This window comes from Pogona vitticeps, chromosome 3 (genome assembly GCF_051106095.1).
Source record: "Pogona vitticeps strain Pit_001003342236 chromosome 3, PviZW2.1, whole genome shotgun sequence".
Taxonomy (NCBI): domain Eukaryota; kingdom Metazoa; phylum Chordata; class Lepidosauria; order Squamata; family Agamidae; genus Pogona; species Pogona vitticeps.
In genome coordinates this window covers 248,157,626-248,177,584 of record NC_135785.1, presented here as the reverse complement: position 1 = coordinate 248,177,584, position 19,959 = coordinate 248,157,626, and the positions used below count along the sequence as shown (strand labels likewise).

Here is a 19,959-nt window from a genome sequence, read left to right as displayed (position 1 = left end):
TTTGAGTGGCTTAAACCAAAAATCTAAAACTGTACAAGAGGCTGTGCAGATTATACAGATGACCCTTATCATCAGGGAAACTAACAAAATCAGGGCGCAGTTTTAAGGTGCTTCTGTCACAGAGTGTACGATACAGTGCCTTATCCTTAGATTGTCCGTAGAAGGCAGCTACTATGGAGGACATGAAACTGAGGGGTTTCCATGTGACATCTGCCAAATCTGAGTGGTCTAGTTTATATAATATGCACGTTGTTTTCAAATCAGACCGACTAAACAAACAAACAAACAAACAAACAAACAAATAAATAAATAAATATTTTTAACTCTTTCCCAACCTAACTTATGACTCACCTATTTTTTTTACCTTGCCTTTTTTCCTTAAAAAAGGACCCAAGGTGGCCTACATCATTAAGATACAATAACTAAAAGCTACAAACAGTAAGTATACAAATATTTTAAATACAATTCTAAAAGTGATATTTAAAGTAGGTCGTAAAATCAATGCTAAAAGCACACTTAAAAGCAATAAGACACAACAATCTATTGAAAACCCCCAGCCAGGCAGCCAGGCACTGAGGGAAAGCTTGCGTGAAGAGAAAGGCTTTTGTCTGCTTGCAGAATGAGAGGAAAGATGGGGTCAGCCTGGCCTCCAGTGGGAGGGAGTTCCAGAGTCTGGCAGCAGTGATGGAGAAGGCTCTCCGCATCCCCACATAAAACACCTGTGAAGGTGATGGGGCCAAGAGAAAAGCCTCCCCTGACAACCTGGGCAGGCTCATAAATGGAGACGTGGCCCTTGGAATTGCTCATACCAAGCCATTTATAGGCTATATGGGTTAGAACCACCATTTTGAATTGTGCCTGCAGTACTTCTGCAGACTGATTTCCCCATTCTCAGCAACCTTCACTTACAGTGGCTGGATGGAGAACAGGACCCAGACTGAGGGTGGCATGGAAATGGCTTATAAAATGTGACATGTAGGAATCTGTCAGGAACCCCATAAAGTAGGAGTGGGGAACACGCACTTCATGGGCTGCATGGACTCTCTGCCCATTTCCCAGATTCTGCTGTCCTGGTGCAAACATTTGATAGGATGAAGAATTCCTCATTAAAATATAAGGCACAAGGATGCACCATTTTCAAAGCTGACTTGCTTTCCCACATGCTGCCCAGAAACATAAACCTGACTTATAACATCGCATGCCCTCTCTGAGCACCCTGCTATAAATCTGAAATGGGGATAAAACATCTCCCCAACTCCCAGTGCCATCTATTTGTGATGCTAATGGAAAAGTCAATATGTCCTGGCTTTGGTTCAGGGAATTTCACTCTGGACCAACCACAGTTGCCCACTCTTACCTTAACCATCTGTAGGTTAAAGGCGCCATGCCAACTTCCAAAATGCTTCCTGCCCAGTTTCAAGGAGTTAGGGGATACCTTTAAAGCCCTAAATGGTTTGGGACCTAGAGAAGGCAGCATCTCTCTCTCTTTCTTTGGCTAAGAATTCAGATCTTCATTTTGCCTTGTGTGGAGTGAAGGCCTTCTTAGCTGTGGTATTCTAGTTATGGAATTCCCATGGAATTATGGCTATCACCAATGCTGGCCTCATGTTAGTGTCAGGCTTGCCCAAGCTTTAGGTATTGTTGTTCTTACATGCCATCAAGTTGCATATGGTGATCCTATGGATAAGTGATCTCAACGGCCCTGCTCAGCTCTTGCAGACTATTCAGCTTGGGTCCAGGCTATCTGAAGGACTGTATCTCCCTATATGAACCTTCCTGGTACGATAATTAGAGGAGGCCTTCCAGTTGGTCCCATTGCCAACATAGACATGGCTGATAGGAACACAGGAAAGGACCACCTCTGTGGCAGCTCCCAGGTTATGGAATGTTCTCCTTCTGTGGGGCAGGGGGAGGAATAAATGAATCAGGAAGTTTGCCAAATTGCTAAAAATGTTCATTGGTTGGGTTCATTTTGGTTCATCAGTTTTGGCAAACCAGACCTGACCCGAACCAATGAACCACCTATTTTTGACAAACATCCTGGTTTGTTTTTTGGCTCATGTCCATCTCTACACCAAATGGATTTAACTACATAAACTACAGATTGGAAATTGGCCACTAAACTACACTGCAGGGCTGTCATATACAATTCTCTTTCTCTTATTCACCCCTCCCATCCAAAAAATATAAATGTAATAATACTGCTCTGATTTGCTGGGCTGAAACACTCTGCTCTAATTTGCTGGGCTGAAACACTCTAGTGGCCTAGAGTGGTCGCAAGAACAGATAGGCGAGATATAAATGAATGAATGAATGAATGAATGAATGAATGAATGAATGAATGAATAAATAAATAAATAAATAAATAAATAAATAAATAAAATAAACAAGTTCTCTCAGCCACAACATTTTCATCAGCAAAGTGTTTCCTTCCTTCCTTCCTTTGAGCAAACATACATTTATGTATTGAATTAAACATTATCCATTTTCTGCTTTAAATAGATCCTTTTTTTGAAAAAGAGGTCTGCTTTATAAAGAGGAAGAACTGGCATTTTGCCCATCTACATTATGTTGGGCCAGTGTGGTGTAGTCTGGACTGCCAGAAAGACACACAAGTTCAAATTAGACCTGAACTCTTTCTAGAATCGAAAAAATAATGACAAAACTGATGCTACTATATATTAGGCACATAAAGGGAAGACAAGATTTGCAGGAAAAGACAATAATGCTTTTTAAAAAAGTTGAAGGCAGCAGAAGAAGAGGAAGGCCATATATGAGATGGAATGATTCCATAAAGGAAACAACAGTCTTGAGTTTGCAAGAGCTGAGCAAGGCTGTTGAGGACATGACATTTTGGAAATCATTCATTCATAGGGTGGCCATACTTCAGGGGTGGCTTGACAGTACAGAGCAACAACAAGGACAGTGTGATACACCATGACAGCTATTATGTTCTTAAGACCTGCTGGAAACAAATGGGAAGAGCCCACCCCACATATTTTGTTGGCAGAATCAAAATTTGTTCCTGCTCCCTGCCTTGTATAGAAGCTAAGGTGGCAATTGACGCTTTGTGTGATGTTGGCGTGGGCGCAGCATCCTTTACCAACCTAAGGGCAGCAGCCTGGCTTAGGCATTGTGGCAGAGCTCAGAAAGTTATTTCTGTAAAGTAATTCATTCCTCTTACTAGTTACTAGTGTTTGAAAAGTAATTGAGTGTCACTGCTTTTCCTTTACAAAGTTCCACAACTTTCCATTATTTCCTGTTACTTTTTTTGGGGAGGGTTAACCCGCCCGAACAATTTTGAATGAATATACAACTAACACAAAAGACCTTTTAAAAGACCTGTCTTCCAGAACGGCCATGAAATTAAATATGAACTTTTGGAAATAACTTGAAATTGTTACTTTTTACTAGGGTTATGAATCCTCAATTGTCTATCTTTGCATGCAAAAAACAAGGAAACTTAACCTTATTCTCATCACCTGGCCAGACAGCAGGATAGCTTGTGGAGCTCGTGAAAAGAGACTGGGAATGGAATTGATTGTTGCACGAATTTCGCAAAATTGCTCAACTAATGCTTGATGGCAAATAATGCTTGGACACGAATAATGTATAAAATGTTGATATCTGCTGCTTTGTTGCATGGGCATTCAAAAGTGACATGCAGCCAGTCTTTCTGCACTAGCTCTGTGTGGTGTCCTTTCCTTCCAGTACAGGGGAAAAAGACACCAGTTGCAGAAACCATTTGTGAAAACCACCGAAATCTTGATGAGGCAAAATAGCACTCCTTGTTTCATTGAAACCTGGAGGTAAGAAATTACTTGCAGCCTGAAAAATCCTTGTAGAGGTGTTTTGGTTAGGTTGAAACAGCCAAAATTATCCAGAACAAATAAGTTAGCAAGTATACTTTATATACCTGCTCATTACACCGGTAAACAACTCTGTTCTGGCCAATTACAATATGTTTGAAACATAACTTTATTACACCCTTGTCACCTCAAGAAGTCCATAGTTACAGGATAATAATGTTACTTGTAACTTTTTACTTCTAAACCCTGAGTTATACGGATAGATAGCGTCGAATGGCATACACAACTCTCTTCTCTAAAGCACAGGGAAGATTGAGGGGTTACTGTGCTGTTCCCCAGCTGCGTGAAACTGTAAGGCCAACCCTGAACAAGAGAATCTGCCTTCTGGACAAGGAACTCACTTGTTTTCCACAAAAAGAATTAACCAAGACCACTACCTAAAGAAGAATAAATCACTTTATTATCTGGTAACATAGAAATTAGCAAATACTTTGAGGTAATAATTTATATTAAATATTTGTTGACTGAGCCTTTCTTCTTCTTGAAAATATTCCTCAGTGTCTGGATTTTATCTTTGGCTCAAAACTACAGGACAGATCTGCGCAACCCAGATATCATTTGTTGCTCGACACACAACGAAGCCTGAAGTTTGTTGTTCTTGATGACGTCTTTTTCTTATTCTCACATCAGTAGCAGCCAAGCCAGCTATTACTCTTCTTTATGCCAAGAAATCTTTTGGTTTTGCTGTCAAACTCATACTGCTTTGAGCCACTGAATAAATACAAATGCCCTGAAAGGATAATGGGGAAAAAGTAATTGTTGTATATCTAATAGGTCTAACAAACTCTGCAATTTTGTTCTGATTTTTTAATTTCTCTCTCTCTCTCTCTCTCTCTCTCTCTCTCTCTCTCTCTCTCTTTCAAATGGCTGTAGCCCTGTATGAAAGTCAATATTTCTAGAAGATGTATGTTTCAAAAATAAGATTTATAACATATACCTCCTGATCAATCTTCTCAAAGTGTTTCTAGTATGAAGCTAGTTAAATGGCTGGAACTTGCACATGGAGCCAGCCAATGGGCTTTTCCAAATATTTTTGGCCACAACCTCCACCAATCCTAGCCAGCAAAGTCAGTCATAAAGGATCATGGAAAATATTGCACAAAGTTTGAAATTTGCAACATTTTGAATGTATGAGCTCTGTTCTGTCATTTCCTACCTGAATAAGCCTCCCCCTCAACTCCCATTTTCTCCATTTTTACTTTGTACACACAGAGAGTGTTAGATCCTCTGGGGTAAAAATTTTGGCTTGCTAATGGAGCCTACACATGAGCAACATGTCTTCTTAGCTGGAGAAAGCAACAATGGAGAGTTGTGCAGCTAATCACTCCCCCATGAGCAATTGCTGGACAACCATTTGGTAGAGCTGCTGTTGCTGAATCTTGCATTGCAGAGTTTTCCACAAAAAGGGGTTGTGGTTGGACTAGATGATCTCTACGATCCCTTCAAACACTACCATTCTGTAGATGAATACTATGACCAGGATGTTCTGCTTACCATGGCGGAGGAATGCTGCATCCACCTTGGGGCCAATTTCATGGAAATCAGCTGTTATCTTCCTTGGATAGCCTTGCTCCATGGAATTCTTCACTTCGTCATATCTAATGAAATCAAAGAGTTGACAATTCACGCCTCTGCAAGGAACTGTTTACTGACAAGGTAACCACTGCTGTTTGTACTACCAAAAAGAATAGTGTCTAATCTGCAGGTTCCCAACCTGTGGGTTGGGACCCTTAAGGGGATCACAAAGTGTTTTCTGAGGGGTTCCCATAGTTTTTGGAGGATGGGGACTTGTCACCCTTGGGTTGCACCTCACTCTCCAGAAATCTAGGCAAGGTTCTGATCCTGTATCTAGAAGGAGTGCTCCCTCACATGAAAAAAGGCATTTGATCACAATGGTACATAAAAAGCAGACATATAATTCACCTTTGGCATGTAAACAATGTCTTCCTTTGATTGTTATGATATGTATAACAAAGGAAGTTGCTGTGCTGAGCAGGAAATAGAGTAAGACAAGACACATTTCTTGAACATCTTTTTCACTTTGAGTACATTGAAAATTATATGAGATCTTCACAAGACATGCAATTAGTATGGGGTGCATTGTAAGTTAAGAAGATTTTTTAAAAAAAAAAATGTTTCAGTTGTGAGGGATTTAAAATATTCAGGAATTAAATTTCAGGACTGTTCAATGTAAGTTAGCTAACATTCCCTTACCTCCAATAGTGGTGTCCTGAAAAGAAATAGGTTTTCTTTGACCTTCCATCATAAACAGCTGCATCAATTTTCCTCACGCTTCTGGGGAAGCCCAGAGTATGGATGTTTTTAGGGAAATATGGCTGAATAATATTTCCCTTGGTAGCCCAATACCTTTCTCCTGTAAAACGAAAGACATAGAAAACTTGAGTCATGTAGGTGGATGAACTAAATTCCAGTTAGAATCAGAGTGCCTTCGGTATTCTGAATTCTCTGCAGAGGGGATTATAAAAGGCATCAGTGAATTCATGCTAAAAGAGATTGTTCCTTCTGATTGGGTAAGCTTATGTGCCTTTCACATGGCTTGGGAGTGCTCCTTAAATCATTCTCCAATCAGCAGGAATTATCACATGACAGCAATGGCAGGTCTACAAGTTGACTACCTCTGTCTTGCAGCAATGGGAACTGGGAAAAGACAACAGATCAGCTCTATATTGCATTGCATGTTGAGAGCATGTGATACAGTGGCTTCATTGAAGCTAAACAGTTCTTGCCTTGATCAGAGTCTGGAGGGGAATGTGGCAGGGAGCACCATGTATGACTTCCCTCAAGGATGAAAAGATGGAAAATAAAGATACAAATTCCAAATCTGTGCCTCTAATCTCAACTAAAATTTCCATGCTCTTTAATTATTTCCCCACCTTTACACCTGTTGTGAATGTCTATCATATTGCTCCTTAGCTATATTCTACTTGTGTTTCTTGGGTCCCCCAAGGGATGGAGGTGTGCAAGGAAAGAGATCTGACTAAGGCCTCTGTACATCAGCTTGTTTTCCTTTGTGACTGCCATGAGATAAAAAATAGGTTCTCATTTCCAGTTGGGAAATAAACACAGGCTTCATTTGCAAGTAAGATTGCTCAGGCACAAAGTCATGTCTCTGGAAGACCTGTCTGCTTCTGATGACACACGATTTGTAATTTGCAATTTGACCCCTAGAACTGGAGCAAAAACACCTCTCTCAGTTGTAGAATGTGTCCGCTTATGTTCACTAATGTGCATATTTCAATATGACAATTGCATGTTAAAATATGATGATAGTTATACAAAAGGTATTGATTAACACTGAAGAGGTGAAGTTTTATTGGGTGCTATTTCACAGCTCCTGTTTATGGGCTTTTGTACAATCCTTTCCATTCAATAAACTGGACATCCTTTCAGAGTTCCACTGAATTTACATTAAAAAACAAGTATATGAGGCTTACAACAAGATTTACCTTTAAATAGAAAGACTGTGTCAGCATCTTCATTTTCATAAGCAGCATCTATGCCACTGCTCAAAGTTGGCCAGAAAGCAAAAATAGGACTTTTCTCAACTCCTCGTCTCAGAGGATTCATCCTCCAGAAGATGCTGGAGGGGATTGGGCAGAGAGAGAGAGAGAAAAAAATGGAATATTTGTTTAGGAAAACGTACAGCTTGGTGGGAAGGCACCTTTTTTCCTTGCAAAAGGACAACTAGAAGTGAAAAAGACCGATCTTTATTTACCTGCCTTTGAAGAACATTGTCTCCCCTCGTAGACTAGCAACAGCGTCAAAGGCCAGATGGGGGTCACACATGTCCGTTGAGGGCTCTTCTGGTGGAATATTTGTTGGCGATGGGGAGTTTCCTGATGTGTCATCATCATTATCAACTCCAGGAGTTCCTTGAAAATCACAATAAGGGGGAAAGTATTGAAAGCCAAGTAGAATTTGGATAGTTGCCGCTTATGGCTCAATTGTACATTAGCTGTAGCCTACATTAGACATTAGGGGATGTGGTGGCGCTGCGGGTTAAAACACAGAAGCCTCTGTGCTGCAAGGTCAGAAGACCAGCAGTTGTAAGATCCCAATCTACGCAACGGAGTGAGCTCCTGTCGCTTGTCCCAGCTCCTAGCAACCTAGCAGTTCGAATGCATGTAAATGCAAGTAGATAAATAGGGATCACCATGGTAGAAAGGTAAACAGTGTTCCGTGTCTAGTCACGCTGGCCACGTGACCATGGAAACTGTCTACGGACAAATGCTGGCTCTACGGCTTGGAGATGGGGATCAGCACTGCGCCCCAGAGTTGGACACGACTGGACTAAATGTCAAGGGGAACCTTTACCTTATATTAGAGATGGAAACTCTTTATTGTGGAACCAGTAGCCTGGGGTTCTCCTACCAATAATTCCATTGGCTCCAGGTGTTTTTTCAAAACTGATTCAGGTGTTTTCAACAGCAATTCCCTGCCACATCTTCCCTATATTCTAGGAAACTAAGTTCCTGACACTTGTCTCATGGCAACAGTCAGTTCAGTCCTGGCTTCAGTAAGGCCAACCCTGAAGAAGAGAATCTGCTTTCTGGACAAGGAAATCACTCGTTTGCCACAAAAAGAATTAACCAAGACCACTACATAAATAAGAATAAATCACTTTATAGAAATGAGCAAATACTTTGAGGTAATAATTTATCTTAAATATTTGTTAACTGAGCCTTTCTTCTTCTTGAAAATATTCCTCAGTGTCCCGATTTTATCTTTTCTATAACTGAGGCCAGTGAAGTCCTAGCACTAAACAAGCACAGACAACAGTTGTCCTTTTTCTCCTCATACAGCCTCCTCCTCTCCTGCTGGCGTTTCCGCCACCAGTACCTCAGCTGCAGTGTGTGGGTCCTGTAGGACTAGTATGGCATCTTTAGCATCACAGAGCACAGGAGTTGACTTAGATGCAGGACTTGGCCTCTGCCTCTCAACACAGGGCCTCCAGACTCTGGGGCTGGAGTGGATGCAGTCTCTTTTCCCTGGCCTCTGCCTCTCCATGCTAGCAAACTAACGGAGGACTCTTGTCAGGGTCATCAGTCAGTTCAACCACGGTACAAAAGATGGTTCCTCTTCCTCCTGTGCTGAGTGCCAGGCTTCCTCCTCCTTTGTGCATGCCTTGCAGGGTATCCCTGATCCTGAAGAGCATTCTAGACCTTCCTCCTCTCTCTCCTTTAAACCTCCTTCTGTACCCCTCTTTTACACTCCCAGGAACTGCCCATTTCCCCTCTCTCTGGAGACACCTGTGCCTCTCTCCTTCTTGTGAGAAGTATGAAAAGCTCATTTTGTGACAATCACATGCCTTTCAGCACTTGAAGCATTCTATATTCAATTAACAAGTTTTTTTGTAATACATACTCTGGCCTTCTATGTCATGGTGAGAGTCTCAATTGTAAGGTCATCTAAGACAACAAGAACCTTAATGCAGCTATTCCAATTTGTCACATTATGTGGTGTTTAGATAGGATACTGTCTAAATTTCATATAATTAATAGACATTTAGCCTGAGGTGACTGGGGCCAAACTCTTTGGAAGCTGCGTCAGGAATATCTAATAGGTAGGAGCATCTCACAATGGTCCATGTTGATGCATGTTTACTCATAAATACCACTGACTTGAGTTCCATAGGGTTGGTAACCAACAGCTATGCACAGGATTGCAAAGGCAGGATTCAAAATATCCTGCTGAGGAAGACAGAAGAGAAGGCTGTGCTTCTCACTCACTCTTAAAAAAAATACATAAATCTGAAGCTGAATTTGTAAGGTGGAGACTGATTTCTTAAGAACTACAGAAAGAAAGAAGAAAGCTCTCCCAGCACTGAATCTTTTTGATACTGATCACTCTCCAAGAGCAGTGGTTCCCAACCTTGGGTCCCCAGATGTTCTTGGACTAAAATTCCCAGAAGCCTTCAACACCAGCTGTGCTACCCAGGACATCTGAGAGTTGTAATCCAAGAACATCTGGGGACCTAAGGTTGGGAACCACTGTCCAAGAGAAACTATCTTAAGACATTGCATACTTCTCTGGAGTTTCTCAGGCCTTAGCAGAACCAATGATATCAATTTTCCTAATGTTAAGGTCAGAATCTCTTTCCGTCCAATTAGCCTCTGTGGAGCAGGAGTCTGTACTTACCATAAAGGTACTGTATGCCATTGATGTCATCCGTATGAAGCCTTAGGTTTTGGGGATCCACCATTTGGTAGGTCGGAAACATCAGAGCGTCCAAAACATTGGTATGCCTAAGACCCAGGGAGTGGCCAAACTCATGAGCAGCCACAATGAAAAGGTTGATTCCTACAACGGAACAGGAAGAACACAAGCACCTGTGAAATGACTTCAGCTGGAAGAGGGGGAGAAATCACAGATGGCGGATGGCAGCTTCAGGAATACAGTCTTCACACATTCTGATCCCATCTGATCTAGTCTCTTTTTCCCCAGATTAATGTGCAGAAAAGCAGGTCACAATCCACCAATGTTTGCATTTTTCCTAAAATTCTGCCACAGTTTTTGCAGCATTTCAAATGCACCTTTTAATCAAATCATAGCTTAATGCAGGGACAGAATGGAAAAGATTTCTGAATGAACAGATGTAGAAGTAATTTGGCTCAGAAAGCAGTTCATCCCTCCAGCTCATGCTTGTTCAACAGAGTATGTAGCAAATTATCTGAACTGGAAGACTATAGAGGGATGGGTTTTGTGTCTTAGTCCTTCTTTCCTTTTCCATATCATTGTATAGACAGCTTTGGCCAGGCCCCCTGCTTTTTTCCTTCTCTCTCTGAGCCCACTTTCTGCATCGTTTTGCTCTTGTATTTTCAACAGAGAAGCACACCATCACACAGAGACTCCAGCTTTAGCCGCATCCCTATATAAGCGTAGGAAATGTTTTTCCTTTCTGTATTGCACCACTCTCCTGAGCGGTCATTTCTGATAGAGTCACTACATTCTAGGCGATGGCATCCTGCCACCAAGAATTCCAAAGAATTCAGACACTACTGTAAGAAATGCACTTATAAGGTCTGCATTTTTAAGGCTGGGAAATGCATAGATTCTGAGACGAGCCATCAGAAATGTGGAACTTTAATTTTTAGAAACCCGTTCTCTTAATAAATCATGTCAAGGAATTGGGTATCTTTGTTCAAGAGAACAGGCAGTGGGAACTTGTTATGTGTTAAGTCACTTCTGGCTAATATTGTAGGGTGTTTTTTTGAGGTATGTGACAAATACAAAAAAGTGGTTTAGTATTAGCAAGATCTAGTGAGTTTCTGTGGTCAAGCAGGGATTTGAACCCACATCTTCTGAGTGGCTTCTATCCATTACATCACTCTGTTCTCCACTGGGAATAGATTGCCTTGTGTACCTATCCCACTCCCCCCTCGATTCATAGAATCATAGAATAATAGAGTCGGAAGGGGCCTTCAAGGCCATTGAGTCCAACCTCTCTGCTCAATGCAGGAATTCAAATCAAAATATATCTGACAGAGGGTTGTCTAATATTCTCTTGAATGCCTCCAGCACTGGAGCAAACACCACCTCCTGAGGTAACTGGTTTTATTATCATATGGCTCTAATAGTTAGAAAGCTTTTCCTAATACAGTACTCAACTGCAATCTGGCATCCCATTATTATTTGTCCTGCACTATTAATAAACAGGTCTCTGATGACCCACCTATGTTCATGAAATGATACTAGGTGTAGGGAAATGGTAACTTCCAAATGTTTTTGGACTCCGCATCCCATCAGGCCCAGCCAACATAGCCAGAACGACGGAAGGTGTAGTCCAACCAGATCAGAAAAGCCTCGGTTTCCCCACCTCTGCTTTACACAATGATATACAAACTGACAATAAGACCGTTTGTTAGTCAAACGTTCGAAGTAAATCCTCTAAACAGACACACATTATAATTATATCCTTAGATCTGAATTCTTCTTACTTTGAAATAGTTCACAGTTAATGTAGAGACAAACCACTGAAGAGCCATAAAAAAAAACCACTTGCTGCACAGTTAAATATATTTGGTGGGTGGGGGAAAATACCTTTCAGATCGTTTGTCCAATTCTCATCCTCATCAAAATGGGCATTTCCACCAAATGCAGGTGAAAATGCATGAGCCAGTTGCTGACCTGGTCCATCGAAGGGGATAAAGTCTCCATGAGCTTAAAAAGTAAAAAAAGAAAAAAGAAAAAAAAAAGAAAAGAAACATAAATCTCCTAGCCATGATGCTTGGGAAAAATATATTAATGCTTGTTTTGATGTGATTTACGTACGTCCAGCAGCAAAAGAGATCTCTATATCTGCAGAAGTTCCATAAACCCTTTTGAAGGTCAGTGGGGTCACATCGCTCCACAGTTTCCAGGCTCTCTCAATTGCATGGTCTACGTCAGCTGGATTCATGTCTGGTGTGTAGTTTTGAATACTGCAGATATAGAGAGAGACATGACAAATACTTGCTAAATGTCCAATTTCTGGTGATTGTCCAAGTCTCACCATGCTGAGACCACCCACTAAGACTTCTCTTGACTTCATAGAGATTTTTTTCAGCCTCCCAAAAGACACAGTCTCCACTCTGATTCCCTCATGTTCCCTCATCCACCAACCCTTTTGTCCATTAAGCAACTTCTATTGTTCTTTCTATATGACATGATACATTCATGTGGTAACTTAAGTTCGAGGAGATATAATGAAAGCTCACCTATATGTCAGGTCTTTCTTTTCCCATTTTGGAGACCCAGGAAAGGTGTTATATTCCTCTACATCAGGCACCCCACACCTGGGCCTCTTCATTGCATCCAAAGTGTCTGTATCGAGTTTTCCTGTCACAGTTAACCCAAAAAATGCCTGCATTTGTCGTATTTTTTCTGTGTCAATGATGCCCTTGCTTCTTATGACAGGTTTTGATGGTGATTCAGGATAGTATCTTTCCATGTATTTCTGGAGGGAAAAACACACACACAAGCATTCCTTATATACCTTTTTCCACACATAATGTTCACATTTTTAAATAGATATTCCAGTTTCCTGCCTCTGAATGAAGAAGGCCATTTATTTCTTCCCTCCATTTTTCAGATGCAGTAACTTATTCAACCAGAAGGCTGATAGGTAAGCAAGGGCTTTTTTTTTCCTTTGTTATATTTACTTTAATTTTGTACTGTATTATTTGTTTGGATTTTTTTTACCATAATAAACTCAATTTAATTTTGTTATATTTCTGTCTTCACTTTCCAACGAGCCCAAGGCACCGTATACAACTCTCCTTCCCACTTTCTCCTCACAGCAACCCTGTAAGGTAGGTTTAACAGCGGTTCGCCCAAGCTTACTCTGTGAGTTTCATGCAGGTGGGAAGCAGAATCTCCCAAATCCCAGCCCAATGCCCTTAACTGATGCTCTGTAACAGCTTTCATAAAGACCTGCAGCATCACATGGAGTGCAGTACACATTCCATGACTGTTTTATCTGTTGCTAGTCAATCTGTCAGCTGCTTTTTATTATCATCCACCTTCTGTCTCCAGGCATTACCTTGGCAAGCTCCAAGTCCTTTGCTGCAGCTGGTTCTTGCAGGAGGGGCAGAGCAGAAGACAGCGCTCCATAGAGTATGACCGTGAGTATCAACCTCTTCATTTTGGCTTTCCCTTCTGTAAACGCCAGCTGTGGAGCTGTAGAATTCTTTTCACCCTCTGCCAATGGATTAATCTGAGTGGCTCCACAATTGCTCTCTATATATACCTCACATTTCTTCTGAAAAATCAACAGAAGCATGACTCACGATATTATAACATCCGCTGACTTGTCAAATACAGAAAATGCTCCTTTTAGCCGAGTGACACACAACCTCTGCTACTCAATTCAAAACACTCTGATTTGACAGTTAAGGTGTCTGGACTTCATCAAGTAGGATTTTTCAAAAAAACCAAAAGGAATGAAATCTTTTAAAACAGTGGGAATAACCCTTTCTGTATCCCCCTTCCCACAGTTTTACCTTTTAATAGGGGTTTGTGCATTGCACTGATTTATTTTTGTCTTGTTTACCTTAACCCCCCCCAAAAATAATAATTTTTACTTTACAATTCAAAAATTGTGAAAAGTCTGGTGGAACTCTGAAGACTAAAATGTTTTATTTGGCAGAAATTTTCATGGAGTGTAGCTCACTGTCTCAGAGGCATGGATGTAGTCCACGAAACCTTATGCCAACGGAAATGTCTTGGTTTTTAAGACTTGTCCTGGAACAGACTAACGTGGCTATCCACTTGAAAACATCTGCCGTGAAAGGTATCATATTTTGCGATACAAAATGCAAATCAATCAGCTTCACAAGGAAGCTTCCACAAACTCCATATATTGGAAGGAATGTTCTATAGTCTGCAAAGACTTAGGCCAGATGACATTTGTTAGCCTGTTGCTGTTGCTGTTACTACAGCAGACTAATTCAATTACCTCTTTGGATGTTTCTGTAAAAATTAGAATTTGTGCCAATTTGAATGAAACACCAGTCTGTAAAAAATTTTTATTTTAAAATAATCTCTTAAATCAGGGCTAATTTTGGATAGATTTCTGTATTGGGAATGCAGCAAACCTACAGCCCCAAAATAGTGTGCCAGGAGCTATCAGGAGTCGCAACATATAAAAACACCAAGATCTTCTATCAAGCTCTGACACCAGGAGAAGACATCTAATATTGGATTCCCTTTCCTTGTACCTCCAAAGCATTGAGGGGCTTCCTGTGGCATCTTTTTAAGAGTCAACTAAAAACATGGTTGTATGTTCAGGCCTTCCCTCCTGTCAATATTTAATTTTTTTTAATTTTTTATTTCATTTATTATTTGTTTTATTATTGTATATGTTATGGACTGTTTGTAAAATCCTTATGTTTTATCATATACACCTTATTGGAAGCTGAATAAATGAATGAATGAATGAATGAATGAATGAATGAATGAATGAATGAATAAATAAATAAATAAATAAATAAATAAATAAATCTCTCTTGCCTCAGGTCAGGATTCTCACCTCATAGGGCTACAAATAGAGGCCAGGGGTATGGTGGAGGGCTAGGGAGGTATGGATTCAATATTGATTCATTCTTCTACATGGTGGCACTGGCCTTATGGAGCCAGTTTCCAGAGGTGTTATACCAAGCTCCCTCCCTGCTATCATTTAGGAGGCATCTTAGAACACAGCTTTTCAGGGGGGCCTTTCACACCAATGACTGTTTGCCTCCTGTCCTGCTATTATTGGAGAACTTGTCTCTGGTGCCATTTGGTTTTGTGCCTTTAGTTTTAATTTTACTGTATTTGTGTGTTTAATACATGCTTTAGCTTGCTGTTAAACCATCCAGAAGAGTGCCTCTGCCCTATGCACTAATGTGACAATATATAAATAAAATAAAATAAAACGATTTTTTAAAAAAATCCCAGCAACAACTCCACATGGAGAAATATTTAGAAAAAATGTGATTTTTTTTTTTTAGCCCAAAGTCCTTTCTCCTACTTCCCAAAATCAAAGCCATTGGATCTTTTGCCATTTCTGGGCCTGGTGCCACCTATGGGGAATGCAGAGGGTGAGAATTTGCTTCTCAGGATTCCCAAATTGCTGACATTTGCTTTATTTCCGCATGTGGAAAACACAAATAAAGCTTATGTGTTGAATCATTTGGAATACTCTTCACTTTCTCATCCCAGTCCCTGGGAAATTCCAACCTCTGTGTTGCCCCCAATTTTTGCCCATCAGGAACACCTTCCCATTTGTCTTTAATTTTTAGCTTGATTTGCTAAAATGGACATTTTTTCAGGCTTAGCAGACATACGTCTACAATCCTATAAACGTGTACTCAGAAGTAGGGTAGATGGGTATATTCATTCAGTTCATTTAAAAGTAAATGATTTACTTATCTTCACAAATTTCTTCATATTCGGGACTGAACTATAATCGGTTCAGCAAATAATTTGGAAAAGAGAAGGCTCAGAGCTTAAGTCTTGCTAGATTTTAGAGCCATGGGAATGAGGGTATAGGATAAACACATCTTTTTTTAAAAAAATAATTTCCCGTATTTAAAACTCATAGCTCAGATTCAAGCCTGTTAGTCTCTCTCTGTATGAATATGTGTGGTGAGTATTTAACCTGCTCTAATACTTTTTATTTTGAACACTACACACCTTGTGCTCACTGGAGGAAGTGTGGGATATATAGTAAATGTACTCAGGAAATAATAAAGATTGATTGTGGTTTGTTACATTCAACAATTTATGATGAGAAACTGACAAGAATATAATAAAGTCTTTGAACAGAAATTCAACTCAACACCCTCTGTGTCTGCTGATCAATACACCACGGCATTTCCCATTATTTTTATTCATATTGCTCAGACAGCCCCACAAGTATACATATTCATCGACTACACGAAAAGACACACACCAATATGCATGCAGGAGCTTTGTTGTTTATTGTAAGCATAGCTGTGGCTTTAAGTAAATGCCCTCATATAGCAGTGTGTAAACACAGGCTGAGTCTGCAGAAGCTGACTCAGAAAAAGCCCCCACTGACTGCTCCGTCAGCTGTGATCAGGCCAAAGGTAAAAAATCACTGACTCTCTTTTTGGCACACCTATGCTAGGAAGACGGAAGTGAATGAGCCATTTCCAAGCAGCTACAAGCTGGGTGGGACAGAAAAGTGCAGCCTAGACTCTCCCTCGTACTCTTCATCTGACAGTCTTAATCCATGCCTGACACTGTTAGAATAAGGCAAAATAAGCCACAGTTAACGGAAAGATTGTGTTTGTTCTCATTTCTGGAAGGTGTACAAAAACACAAAGGTCCAGGGAAAGCTATGAGCATCTATTTCCTTCTGAGGAGAATGCTGGAAAATAATTCTTCTCCTTCTTAGCCATTTCTTCTATAAACACAAGTATAAATCACAATATCCCTTTCCTCAGTTGCCTGTTAGAAACTGTCCTGTACAATAGTGCCCCGCAAGATGATGTTAATTCGTTCCATTGAAATTGCTGTTTAGCGAAAACATTGCCTTGCGAAAAACGTTTCCCCATTGGAATGCATTGAAATCTGTTTAATGCATTCCAATGTGGAAAATAGTCATCGTTTTGCGAAGATCGCCTATAGGGAAGCCATTTTGCAAAGCACCGATGCGCTGTAAAAATCGTCATCTTGTGAAGCATCGGTCCCGGAAAAAAACCCACCATATTGCGAAGCATGGACTGAAACATTGTCCAGTGAAAATCGCCCATAGGAAACACTGTTTTGCGAAGTACTATGGCAATTGCAAAAGCTCATTATCATGCGGATTCGTCGTTTTGCGGGGTAATTGTCTAGTGAGGTACCACTATAATTTCTTCTCATGGGCCTGTGTGGGACCCATGAAAACCCATTTGCAAGAGTGGGAAAAGGAGAAAGATTTGCCTCTTCTTTTAATTGTCCCTCTTCTCTTATGCTGCCCTTGTCTGTAGTGATGAAAATCTATTAGTGTAAAAAGGGCACACATTAATTGGCTGTAAACACAGTGAGGCAGCCATGTTTTTTCAAGAAATTCATCCGTTCGAGAAGTTATAGTGAGGAAAATTTGGACAGGTGATACCAATGAGCAACTAAGAAATGGCAGTCTTGAGGAAAGCTTAGTTAAGATATGGGAAGATATAACAGATGTTACAGGGTCTTTGGAAAAGTTTCTTCTCTGTATTTAGAACTCAATAAATTCCCAGTCATTATGACCATTGGCCACAGTAGCTGAGAGATTATGAATGCTTTGTTTAAAAAAAAAACTACAAAAATAACACTAACTCATAGTCATGGAGCATGGCGTACAGTTCTGGTTGCTGCAGCTCAAAAAAGACCTTGTGGAACTGGAAAAGCTGCAGAAGAGAGAGACTAAAATGATTATTGGGCTGAGCCACCTCCCTTATGAAGAAAAGCTACAGCGTTTGGGGCTCTTTAGTCTAGAGAAAAGGCGCCTGAGGGCGGACATGATTGAGACATATAAATTTATGCAGGGGATGGATAAAGCATAGGGTTGCCAGACAGCAGGCAATTTAGCCTAATGTTCTCCGTCCGGCAGGCAAAGATAAAAAACCTTTAAAAGTCAGGCTTTTGTATATTTTAAGTTATCATTTTGGATGGGAGGGGGAGGGGTGGAAGGACACCCCCTCCCCTTGTCTTTCCCCACCCCCACCTGCCCGCCCACTCCCCATTATCTGCTGCCGGCACTGGAGTGCAGCCTTCGCCCCCTTCTGTCATGGCGGCGGCTGCTTGGCAATCTGCCATGCCCGCCCAGCCCACGTAGAGTCCAGAAAGGCAGTGCAAGCGGAGTGCCGCCCGCTGAGCCAGGCAGGAGCAAGCAATGCCAGAGCGCATTGATGGGAAGGCGAGCGCCTGGACTGGGTGTGTTAAAAGTCCCTTTTGGGAAGTCCAACTCCTACACTCCCCAGCCTTGAACTTATAACCCTTGGGGGAGGTGAAGCTGCCTCATTTGGTTTTGCCCGGTGCTGCTTTCCCCCTGCCTGTGCTGTCCAGATTAGCAATGTTACCTGTGCAGAGTGCAAGCAGCTGGGGAATCCCGCAGCCAAGCCAGGGTGGTTTTGGGTACAATTAGCTGATTAAATAATGTTTTTTGGTATTTTGGGAAAAAAAGCCTCAGTTGAATTTATTTTTATTTTCTAACGTGACTGTTTCTTGGTCGGTCCACTAAGATACATTTTTGGCAGCTATTGTAATAAAATTGTATTGATTGCAGGTTTAATCTGGAATGATTCAAATGAAACATCCAATGCATCCTCTGTCTTTTTTTTCTATGTCCTCCTTTTGGTACCCATGTATCTGGCAACCCTAATAAAGCGGATAGAGGGAAGTCTTTTCCCTCTCCTGCAATACCAGAACCAGGGGACATTGACTCCAATTCAATGTTGGGAGAGTGAGAACAGACAAAAGAAAATATTTCTTTACCCAGCATGTTGTTAGTGCTGTGGAACTCCTTGTCACAGGATGTGGTGATGGAATCTGGCCTAGATGCCTTTAAAGGGAATTGGACAGATTTCTGGAGGAAAAGTCCATTGCAGGTTACAAGCCATGATGGGGATGTATAATCTCCAGCCTTAAAAGGAATGTACCTCAAAACCCTAGATGTAGCAGGGCTCTTCTTATGAGCAGCTCTGTTTTGTCTGGATTAAGTTTCAGTTTATTCACCCTCATCTAGTCCATTACTGATACCAGGCACTCATCTAGACCAGAAACAGTTTCCTCAGTTTTAGATAGAAAGATGAGATAGAGTTGGGTGTCATCTGCATACTGGTAACACTGGACTCTAAAACTCCAGAAAGCCTCTCCCAGCAATCAAAAATCTGATTTTGAAAAACTGATTATCTAAACCATGCTTCTCATGCTGGATTTTGGGGTACCTCTATTCCAACCAATTTGACAGGATCATTATTTTCAGCAGATATGTACATAGTGTGGGTACAAAATGCTCTACTCTGTGCTGGAAATACCTGTGTCTAGTGAACGGATAACTACAAATGAATGATAACTTTGTTTGGAGCCTTTTTGAATTTTGAGGCATATTTACCAACATTTGCAAATATTTTCAAAAATAAAATAGAAAGATGTTTTAGAAATGAATTTGGGAAAATGCAGATCTGACAGATTTGCTTATATCTTTTTGGTAAGGGACTGCCTGATCACCTTATCTATCTCCTGAGAAATCTATATGTGGGACAGGAAGCAACAGTTAGAACTGGATATGGAACAACTGATTGGTTCAAAATTGGGAAAAGAGTACGACAAGGCTGTATATTGTCTCCCTGTTTATTTAATTTATATGCAGAATACATCATGCGAAAGGCTGGACTGGAGGAATCCCAAACTGGAATTAAGATTGCCGGAAGAAATATCAGATATGCAGGCAATACCACTCTGATGGCAGAAAGTGAGGAGGAATTAAAGAACCTTGTAATGAGGGTGAAAGAGGAGAGCACAAAAAATAGTCTGAAGCTCAACATCAAAAAAACTAAGATCATGGCCACTGGTGCCATCACCTCCTGGCAAATAGAAGGGGAAGATATGGAGGTAG

General features: G+C 40.8%; 1 protein-coding gene across 1 annotated transcript; it reads right to left on the bottom strand.

Moving 5' to 3' along the window:
• Window positions 1-3,641: 3,641 nt before the first annotated feature.
• Window positions 3,642-17,972, bottom strand: LOC110089074 (stromelysin-1). Its single transcript, XM_020811852.3, has 10 exons — window positions 13,411-17,972; window positions 12,587-12,825; window positions 12,162-12,310; window positions 11,931-12,050; window positions 10,029-10,190; window positions 7,606-7,762; window positions 7,337-7,470; window positions 6,084-6,243; window positions 5,364-5,467; window positions 3,642-4,599 (listed from the first exon to the last, which is right to left on the bottom strand). The coding sequence occupies exons 1-10, from the start codon at window positions 13,648-13,650 to the stop codon at window positions 4,496-4,498; spliced, it is 1,569 nt and encodes a 522-aa protein (XP_020667511.3). The 5' UTR covers window positions 13,651-17,972; the 3' UTR covers window positions 3,642-4,495.
• Window positions 17,973-19,959: the final 1,987 nt, after the last annotated feature.

Bases quoted from the DNA above. Each gene is read 5' to 3' on its own strand.
- LOC110089074 (XM_020811852.3), bottom strand. From the start codon at position 13,650: ATGCTTCTGTTGATTTTTCAGAAGAAATGTGAGGTATATATAGAGAGC. The intron at 12,051-12,161 runs GTACGTAAATCA...TTACTTTTTAAG, and splicing joins GATCTCTTTTGCTGCTGGAC to CTCATGGAGACTTTATCCCC. The intron at 10,191-11,930 runs GTATTTTCCCCC...GTTCCGTTGTAG, and splicing joins TTGGACAAACGATCTGAAAG to GAATCAACCTTTTCATTGTG.